Source organism: Pseudorasbora parva, chromosome 8 (genome assembly GCF_024679245.1).
Source record: "Pseudorasbora parva isolate DD20220531a chromosome 8, ASM2467924v1, whole genome shotgun sequence".
NCBI classification, from domain to species: Eukaryota; Metazoa; Chordata; class Actinopteri; order Cypriniformes; family Gobionidae; genus Pseudorasbora; species Pseudorasbora parva.
The window spans coordinates 11,624,371-11,635,683 of NC_090179.1; the positions used below are offsets into that span (position 1 = coordinate 11,624,371).

General features: G+C 37.3%; 1 protein-coding gene across 1 annotated transcript; it reads right to left on the reverse strand.

The window, feature by feature from the left end:
- Positions 1-8,141: 8,141 nt before the first annotated feature.
- Positions 8,142-9,098, reverse strand: LOC137084461 (olfactory receptor 52E8-like). Its single transcript, XM_067450730.1, has one exon. It carries the CDS (start codon positions 9,093-9,095, stop codon positions 8,142-8,144), a length of 954 nt encoding a protein of 317 aa, XP_067306831.1. The 5' UTR covers positions 9,096-9,098.
- Between the last annotated feature and the right edge of the window lie 2,215 nt (positions 9,099-11,313).

The window sequence follows — 11,313 nt, forward strand, 5'->3', positions numbered from 1 at the left end:
TTCCTGGAGTTGATCAAAAGTTACAACTTGACTCGCCACTATCTTTTCTCTAGCAAATTCTACACAGGTTTGTTTGGAATACTTTGAATGCGACCTGACTTTTTGACGATAGGCCTTTGGGACTAATTCACACACCCGTAACACTGATGCTTTAATGATTTCATAATCAAGTGATTGATCTACAGGCAACACAGCACATACTTCCTGGGCATTCCTTGACAAGTTGCATTGCAACATTAAAGCCCACATATCTTTAGGCCATCTAAATTTCACCGCAACACGTTCCATGCGATGAACTAAGAATCAACCTCTTCCTCCCTAAAAGGAGGGACACGTTTAACATACCTAACTCTCTAAGTTTAACAGTAAATTTAGTTTGTTTATATGATTCAGAAGCAATATCTCCATCGAAAAAAACTTCAGAAGTCTCCGCAAAAGCTTCAGACTCCTTCCCAGGTGTTAATATTGACCAGGCAAAATACCAGCAGAAACTCATCAAAGAACTGTTCTTTAATTACCTGCTTCGCAGACACCTTTGGAGCGTTAATATGAAGAAAAAAAAATCAGCTATCAGAAGTCTTTCTTCCTACAGCGATCATAAATCTCTATAGTCGGATTAAGAGAAAATTCTACCAAGTCAAAATCCATACTCTTAACCTTAACACTTCTGCCCCACCCACAAAAATTCAAAGAATTCCAAACAAATTCATAGGCTGCATTTACACTGCAGGTCTTGATGCACAATTCCGATTTGGTGACTATATCTGATGTTTTTGACGACCCACTTACATAATCTTCTCAAACGCGACCCGCATCGGATATTTGCATTTACACTGTACACTGGCGAAACAGCCCAAGACGTTCTTAACCGGTGAAAGGAAGTAAAACAGCACGATATGCAATAGACGCAGACAAAATGATTGCTCAATGTTTTGCTGTCTGCACTGTTCCATAAATATTTAAAGGTCGGCAAAACATTTCTCTCTTAAGGCGGAGAAAAAGAGGAGAGCCCTTGATGGGGTTGCCAGGTTTTCACAAACCTGGCAACTCAAAACTGTGTTAAAGTAGCCCAATTCTGCATGAAAACCGCGGACTTGCCAACACTGGCCCTTGATCGCAGTTTGTGTCCACCTGAGTTGACGTCATTCACCTCCGTCCTTTTTTCAATGACACACGACTCACATTTACTGGGGAATATCCAATTTGACCGCTTACATGGCAGACGGTAGGGTCACTTGAACCATGCAGTGTAAATGGGGCCTTAGAGAAAGGAGTACTTACAACCATTTGAAAAGGGTGTTCAGCGGCACCTTATACCGGATTTCCTAATAAGAGACACATCTCCAAGTTAATTAACAATTTAAATCAAACAAGATGGGCAAAAGGAATGGCCGAGGCCCCAATTGTTACATAACCACCCGTCTAGGGTTGGTGGTCAGTAACAATTGGGGGCTCACACAAGTTACAACCCATATTAAAGATGCGTCATCAGATTTGAGATGAATCGCGGTGCAAGTGCGTGCTGGCACCTTTCAGACGGCACCCCTGCTCACGTCAGACGGCACCTGGTTGGCAAACGCTGGTATAGAGCCAGCTTCCAACCCAACTTTGAGAATAGATAAATAGCGTTATTTTTATAATTTATCGTCCAATAAGAGTCTCACGTTAACGCCGGTAATGGCCCACCATTAATTTATATACAGTCCCTGACAAAAGTCTTGTCGCTTATCTATTTTGTAGAAATACCTGATATTAACCTGACTTTTAATTAACCAATTGGTGTTAGAAATAGCTCATATGAAAAGCTAAAACCCTCCCAAATGATGTTTAATGCACTGAAATAAATAATTTTCACAGAAGAAATATTTATCATTTAATCAAGACAGAAAGGTCAAATTTTGGCAAAACAAAAGTTTTATCGCCTATACAGAAATGTAACAAATTTACTGCAAATACAAAAATATGTCAGCAAATTAAGTTGTGGTGCTGTGAGATCCAAATTTAATATCTTAATATTCTTTAATATTCCATGAGCTTGAAGAACTGCATCCATGCGATTTGGCAAGGATGCATACAATTTATTGATGAAGTCATCAGGAATAGCTAAGAAAGCAGTCTTGCATGCCTCCCAGAGTTCATCAATATTCTTTGGTTTCGTCTTCCATGCGTCCTCTTTCATCCTACCCCACATATGCTCAATGATGTTCATGTCTGGTGACTGGGCTGGCTAATCCTGGAGCATCTTGATCTTCTTCGCCTGAGGAACTTTGATGTGGAGATGGAAGTATGCGATGGAGCACCGTCTTGCTGCAGAATTTGGCCTCTTTTATGGTTGGGAATATAAGAGGTAGCTAAGATTTCTTGGTATTTTAGACTATTGATGTTCCCTTCCATCCTGCAGATCTCGCACACCCCCATATTGGATGTAACCCCAGACCATGATTTTTCCGCCACCAAACTTCACTGTTTTCTGGGTGAATCTCGGATCCATTCTGGCTCCAGTAGGTCTCCTGCAATATTTGCGGCGACTGTGGTGTAATTCAACTGAAGATTCATCTGAAAATCCACCTTCTGTTCCAGCGTCCATCCTTTTAGCAGGCTGTGGGCCTTGGCAAATGCCACATGGTTTTTCAATTGTCTTTTGTTTAATGCTGGCTTCTGGGCACTGATTCGACCATGGAGGCCATTTCGAGACAGAATCCGACAAACTGTTCTGGTTGACACAGGGACTTCAGGTGACCAGGTCTCGTGGAGCTCTGCTGCAGTGGAAAATGGGCTGGCGTTGGATTTTCGAGCCAACAAACGGTCCTCTCGAGCAGTTGTCTTGTGGGGTCTGCCTGACCTGGGCTTGTCAAAAACGTCTCCGGTCTCTTCAAATCTTTTTTTTATCCTCTGTACTTGACGCTGAGACAAATTGAAGGTGTCTGCCACATCAGCAGTGGATCTGGTCTTCAGCCTCTTGATAATCAAAACTTTAGTCTCAGGGTGAATCTTAGGCATGTTTGCAGAGGTCTAGTTGCAGTTGATGTGAAGGTCTAGCATACTGGGGTTCTTTTTATACACACTTGAGACCTAATTGATCCAATATTAGTCACAGGGGAAGCTCATATGACAAGGTGACAACACTTATGTCTCTGCAAAAATTGACTCAATGGGCTTTACCAAGCTGTGAATATTAGAATACTTTTTGAAAGTTTAGTTTTTCACTGAAACATTATCACAAAAGCTGGTGGGATTAAAATGAGCCATTTCTTGTAAAAATATCTTGATTAGAAATATATTTCAGCGGCACTTTAGGTCAATTTGTACACAAGCGACAAGACTTTTGTCAGGGACTGTATACTGAAATCAGGTTTAATAGTTACAATAATCGTTTAGGGACGTTTGTGGCATCTCCTTTTGTCTTAGTCATGGGAAAAAAAGGCTGTCAATTAATTTTTTTTTGTCATATTTATAGAATATTTTAGAAATTGACACTAGTCAGAGCAAACTAATAAATTTGAGTATTAATAGCTTAATACTGCCTGGCCTTAAACATGGGCTGGTTAAATGCAAATTTAGGGTTTCTACTGATTTGACAGGAGCTGGTTTTGTGGGTGTTCGCTGAAAGGATTCCCTGTCTATGAGGCAGTACCTACAAAAATATCTGTTTTTTACTGAATTTTCAGTGTGAGCCTAGTTTGTCCGAGTTATAGCGATCATTGCATCCCTCACAATGTTCCCATCAGGACTATGAATTCCAGTGTCTTCCATTTCTATCAAGTCACAAACTGCAGCTGAAACACATTTTCTTGGCCCACAAATTGAAGACCTCATCCCTATACAACAGGGGCCCCCAATCTCGGTCCTGGAGGGCCACTGTCCTGCAGGGTTGAGCTCCAACCCCAATCAAACACACCTGAAACAGCTAATCAATGCCTATAAATGCATTGATTAGCTGTTTCAGGTGTGTTTGATTGGGGTTGGAGCTAAACTCTGCAGGAGAGTTGCCCTCCAGGACCGAGATTAGGGACCCCTGCTATACAACAAGACAAGCTGCATTGAATCAATGGAAGACCTGTTGTGTTGTAATCTCTGCTAGTGTCATATACACTGCTGAAATCGTATGTTACTTTCTTCCAGATCTTGGAGGGTTAGCAACCTCAAATTAATTAAATCTGAAAGAGAGGACACATACTTTAAAGGACACATACTGGCAAAATCTCTCTTTTCCATTCGTACTAATACCCAGATAAACCGGGGTTGGCTCAGCATAATTGAACTTATTCTTGAAGAACGTTTTTTTGCATCTGATAAGATCTAAATACTCCTGCTGCATCTTTCCATGAAGTAATTTTTGGTAAGATTATTTCTAATTAATATTAGCATTTTAGCTTGCATTTTAAGATAAAACAAGGCCAGGGTGTACACTGTAAAAAATAATACCCTATATCTACTCAATAAAATTGTGGCAACAGATTACAAGCAATGTTATTAATTAAATTCAACACACTTAAAAATTGAGTTCGAATTAATCAAATGAGCACATTAAAAATCAACTATTCAAAATGAGTAACTGCAAACATCACACAAAATAATTAAGTAAAATTTAAACAAAAATATTGGTTTCCTTGGACAAAAACCTGACTATGGTAATGAATACTACTTAATGGAATTGTTTTGATTTAACACAAAATTAAGTTGGTATTATTATTTTTAATGAGTGGATTAATTAAAATCATTTAATTAAATCTGATTGCAGGTATGAATAACAGACAGACATCGAAGATGAATTACAAACTCATTTTATTGCCAACAAGTCACAAATTTTGTATTCTCAGTGTGAACATTGACTATTCTTTACCATCACAACTGCAACTTCAAGGCCTGTGAGAACTTCCAAGCATTCGATAACGATTCCAGTGTCATTTGGACTGTCACTTTTAGCTCCTGTCCTGGTCACAATTACTGCCATCACAAGCTGTTGTGATGGCAGTAATTGTGACTGTTCTTGACTGTTCTTCATTTTCCTTCAATCATAAACAGCAGTGAGACTCATAACCTAAGAAATACTGATTAAAAGAGAAAATCTAAACTCTGTTTGTATCTTACAATACTGATCAAACAAGTTAAGTCTAGTCAACAATATTATGGTTAAGTAACCAACAATAATTTATTTAAATTCACACATTTGGTATATTGAAATTAAGTTTGCATACGTTGAATTCTTTGATGAGATCTCCTGTACGTTCCCCAAGGAATTCTGCCATGCAGCGGATGTCCACCTCTCGTCATATCAACAGGACAATGTTCATCCTAAAAGAAAGAAATTAATTAATGATATCTCCTCTAAGGGCCGTGACATTTACCAAACATGCTCTAAACAGTGCCAATAGCATAGCAACACCCTGGATAAGCAATCAAAATCAACAGCACATTTTAGATAAGTTAAATATGTGAAAAATAATGCTTTTTCCTTTAAAATTTACTGAAGAAAACCAGATTAAAGGGTTAGTTCACACAAAATAAAATTTCATGTACTCACCCACGTCATCCGAGACCAATTTTTTGATTAAATCTGATCCACACATAGACAGCAACGACAATGCACCTTTAAGGTCCAATAGGCCCTATATATTAAAAATGACATTCATATTACATCAAGTAGACAACTTGTACAATTTACAACAGCTTTTTCAAATATAAATTAAATAATAGTCCTTACCTTTGTCAGAAATGAGTCTGCATCGAGGAACACCAGTGCATGTGTGCCTCGTGCTGTGAGCTGCATTAAGAATGCGTTTTAACAGGAAATGCTTCTAAATTGAAAACAGCTCATTTGTATCATGTTGGATTAATTCAATATTCTCTCGAGTTGAAATTATTCAAAAATAATAGCTAAATCCTTAACAACCACATTTAGTAGATTTTATTCCAGTAATTTTTAAATAATTTCAATGCAAAAAACTGTCAAAAAAAAAACAAGAAATTAATTTTGTTAAATAAAGTTTACATATTAAATTCAATGAAATCTACAAACCCACAGATTGACTTTTTACAGTGTATCATTCTCATCTACCAATTCATTACTTGCATTATCCTCATCCAACTCCTCCATAATCCACTCCATCATTGGCATCATTATTGTTCCCACCATCCAAAACTGTTGGAGTCATTTCACGGTTTGATGAGATAGCTGTGCTGACAGTCACAGTACCAGATGTGCAGTGATATTTAATTTCTATCTTTGTGACTTATGTGCGAGGAGAACAGTGAACTGAGATTAACAAATTTGGAACAGTTGTTATAGGGGCAATGCAATTTTTCCCCATTCTTAATATGCACCCAAAGATTATCGCATAAGCTTGAAATATGGTTGGGGTTCATGCATGCTGAGCTTTTTACACTGTTAAAATTCCCAAAATTGCCAAAAAAATAAGACGTTTGATGGTGGACTGAAATTACTCATTTACAAATGCTGCTTGAGCCCAAACACTTCGTCAGTCACTGAGATTCAATTTTAGAGATACTTTTCCAAATAAATAACGTAAGTTACTTTTTCCCATTCATTGAATGACAGCTCAGAAAAATCGTAATTGCAGACATTGTGTGTAAACATGATGGATATTGTATCTCATCTCACTTACAGAAAAAAATTATTCAGTATTCCTTAAAATTAATAAAATCAGTGAAATGCAAAATCAGAATACTATGCAAACCACCAATAATTAAATATGTTACATAAAACAAATATTGGTATACATTTAATCTCACTTTATTGACCAATGTACTTGCTGCTGACCTTGGATACTTTTGGTACTTGCTGCTGACCTTTTGCATAAGCAAAATTATTATTATTATTATTTTTTGCTGAAGTGTTAACTGAAATCACTATAAGCTTTTGAGGTTGTTGTAAGGGACCGGTTTTGGATAAAATGAGTCATTACTAGTGGATTACCATGATCGTCACTTTACTGATCCAAATAATGCATGTTAATTATGAACCTGTAGTTCTTAGAAGTTCAGAGGTATGAAAACAATAGTAGTTATTGATTAGCTAAAAGTGACCTGCCTCATTCAAATGAGCACTACTACTTAATAATTTGTTAATCCGAGTTTATTGTTAGTTAATAGTAGTTACTAGAATGTTGATATGACTTTACTAATTTGTTCCTGTGTAGTTATTCATTAATGACAGAACAGTATACACTTAATGTCTTGAACAGCATTTTGAAAAACTGTTTGTGTGTAATCAGTTGAGTCAGATTGTGTTTGTCTATAATTGTGATTTGGATGTTATTTAGCTTTCTCCCTGTTTTTGCCACTTGTTGCTGAAGTTCCCAATTTTAAAAGGTTTTAAAAACTGACAAAAAAGAAAAATTGTGTTACCAAAGTTTTGTTTTTGTATTAGTTTTATATTGAAAAAGAAATGGATGCATCTTCATTATGAACCTATTATCTGGACTTCTATATGGATTACTCTTTGATCTTAATTTAACACACAATAAAATAAAATAAAATGAAAACACACACAAAAAAGAACTTTAATAACACGTTTGCTTACTTTTCTAAGAACGCAATAATCATTTGTATATTATTTTATTGAATACAGTGAGTAATCATTCCCAGTGCAGGATGGAAAATTTAGCAACTAATACCCTCAAAACACATGCATATTTTCTTATATTTAAACCATTATCAAATTGCCCCCACTAGTTGATTTACTTGTGTGCTTAAGGATTTACTTGGGTCTTGTTGCATTACCTGAAACTTCATGTCATGAAAAAGTATTTTTCTCCTTCAAACTTTCCACCCTTTGAAACACTTTTGAATCCATTGTCCCTTCAGTTCTTGCAAAGTGTCCATATCTTGAGGCAGCTAAGCAGTGCTAAACCAAGATGATTCTTTTAACATTCTTCATAACTGGAATGATGTTTTGGTGTTGATGAGCGGTGCAATTTTTAAAGCAATGTTTGTCTCAAATGTCCACAGACAGAAAAGTTACTACCACTTAATGTCTTGAAAAGCACTTAAAAAACTGTTTGTGTGTAATCAGTTGGGGGGGGGGGGGGGGAGCCTGAATGGATGTTCTTTACATATACAAGCTCATTGTATTAAGGTCACATTTCACTTCGTATTATGCATTCATTTATAATAGCCATTCACTTATTTAAAAAAGGCAAGACCTTTCCATTCTTTATAAACTTGTAAAATTTTTGCCTTATTTCTTTTGTTCTCCATCCATAGATTATTGGGTTAAAACAACTTGGAAACAGAATGTATATTATACTCATAAATACACGGTTGTCAGAAGAAACATTATTTCTTATTCTGTATGACAGATAGGCAATCAAGGCAGAAGTCAAGCTAAGTGTCATAACAATTATGTGAGTAATGCAGGTATTAATAGCCTTTAAATGAGCCTTTCCAGATCTAAACACAGAGGAGAAAATGACAACATAAGAAACAGTAATGAGAATAAAATCTGCAATTAGGATAAGAAAAGTAGACATAAGTCCTACAATATTATTAACAGATATATCTCCACATGCTAATTGAACCAGTGCCATGTGCTCACATAAGCAGTGATCAATTGTATTTCTACAAAATGACAGTCTTCCAGCCAGAGAGACCACAATGACCACCAGTAATCCATTTCTGATTAAGGGAAGAAAAACAAATTTTAAAAAATTAGAAATTTCCATATGTTTATGGTAAAAAAGAGGTTTGCAAATTGCAAAGTAACGATCAATTGCCATCCACAAAAGCAAAGTCGACTGAGATGCTCCAACAAAATGAATGCCAAACATTTGTATCAAACAACCTGTCAAAGAAATCTCACTCAAGTTAAATAAAAAGCTAAGAAGCATTTTAGGTACAACAATTACTGGCAAGATCAAATCTAACACTGACATAACACCTATTAAAACATACATAGGAGAATGCAGAGACTTGTGAGTTTTGATTAAATATATAAGAATAGAATTTGCTGTGATTGCCAATAAAAACAACAGAAAGAAAGGGATAAACAAAAAAGGCCTCCATTCTCCTAGGCTGTAGAAACCAATCAGTTTGAAGTCTGTGAAAGAAATATTTTCTGCAGAAAGATCCTTCATGCTAAATAAAAATGTTTATCATACAGTATTGTACAAATTATGCTGACAAAACTAAGGTAATAAATATAACACTTTGATGTGAAGCAAAATCATTGTCAATGCCACTGCTAATGAAAAAAGGAAAAAAAAATTTTTTCCACAGATAAATGTCTTGTATGTTAGAGAAATAAAAGCCTGGCACATATGCGCTCTTAATATACTGTCTTATGCTCCCTTGTGTCTATGCACCTCTCCCATAGTGGAACAGAGCTCATTTCCTTTTTGTGGTATTTGCTACTGTGGTAGCTGTCATTGTTTAATTTCAACGTTTTTATGACTGACAATCAAAAGCCATTCCATTGGTTATACACACACATACCCCTCAAAAGAGATTTAAATTGTGTTATGTTGCATGATAAGACATTTACGCATTGAGAGACTTTAAAGGAATGGAGACTTTTTACTGTGTCATGATTGTGTTCATTAATTTGGCTATTTAACTATGTTCATCCATCATCTGTCTCCAATATTAATCCTCTAAATCAGTGGACTTTGCTCTTTTTTCAGGAGAGCCACACTGATAGGACAAAATCAATAGGCGATCCACTTTTACCGCAAAGTATAAAAAGTTTCATCCAGTTGCATATCTGCTTAGCAATCTGTTATCCCTGAACATACACTATGCAATGCAATAAATACAAGAGGCAAAAAACCCCCCCAAAAAACAAAGACAGTGTGGCGGGGCGGTAATTGGTAAAGATTCACAAAGATTCAGACTACGCCACCCCGTTCATAGAAACACAGCAAAAACACTCAGTGAGAGAAACACCACCACCACAGGGTCAAACAGCTAGCTTCCCCCACTGGAGGCCTACAGCTCCTGAAATAAACAAAAGAAACAAACAACAATTAATCACAGATTTTCACAATTTGCATTGGATCAAGTTCAAATCATAGATGATGAATATGGACAATTCGCTGCCCACAATGGTTCAAACGACGGTAGAACCAGTTAGGGTTGAACCAAAAGCTCATGAACCTATCACAATAACAAATCTTGAGAAAAGAACAAAAGCAGAATGAAAATTTAAAACAGAGCAAAAACAGAGTTCAAATCAAGTCACAAATTAATCAAGAAGAGAATATTAGAGATTAGCAGAGGCTCAAATCAATACATTTAAACTGAAAAAAACCCCCACTAAATGGAACCTTCCAAGGTCCAGATATTAAATGTCCTACCAAGGCGTCCCTAAGAAGAACACAGGCCAAGAGGAAAATGAAAACAACACGCTGCAGGCGTCGATTACCAGTGGCACTAATGTGCTCTATTAACGGCACGTCGCCCGTTAAGTGACGGCTCAAACCGGCCACCGTTCCCTTAAGCCAACAGCATCAGCGCGAAGCAGCAAAAAGACGGGAATCAAATGTCAATGGGCACAGAATATTAAAATATAGCAGCAGATCAAGCAGTGCAGTCTTCAATGTCGTATAAGGAGTAACTTATTCGCCCTGCAGTCCACAGTGATGAGATGCTTGAGCGTGTTGTATAAGGAGTAATTTATTTGCCCTGCAGTCCACAGTGACGAGGTGCTTGTGAGAAATTGCCCCCACTAAAATAGACACAAATGAAGACAGATCAATCAAACATCAACCCAATAATGATCAAGGGACTCGATATACATACCCAGAAGTAGATCGCTAAACACACAGGTTCAGTTTACTTGCGTTTTTTATCCAAAATCAACGAACGGCAAATATGCGGGTGTTCCATCAGTGCATACACAGACTGCAATATGATTGAGGCATAAGTTACGAGTCACACCACAAATGTTAAATCCACTAGAATCAACATACCTGGAGAGAAAGTCAGCCTGTACCTAACAGCAACGTCGTGCCAATCCCAAATACAACCTGGCTGCAAACAAATACACACTTAACAGTGCATAAACACCAGAAGCAACATTAGCCAAACAGCTACATACCTCCCGCAAAGCTACGTGCACACGCCCACATATGACAATGAATGCATCATGCACATTCAGGTGGCGTAAACTACGTCTTAAATACACATGGAGCGGCAGCCGATAGGCTGTCACACCAGTCAATCAGGCGATAGTTAGGTTAAAGAGGGCGGTACCCAGACTGCCCCACTACAATCCACCCCTGGTTCTTGCATCGTCGCCCCGGCGGTGGACGAAACCCTACTACAACCAGAAAATGACTTAGTGCCAGGGCCTGA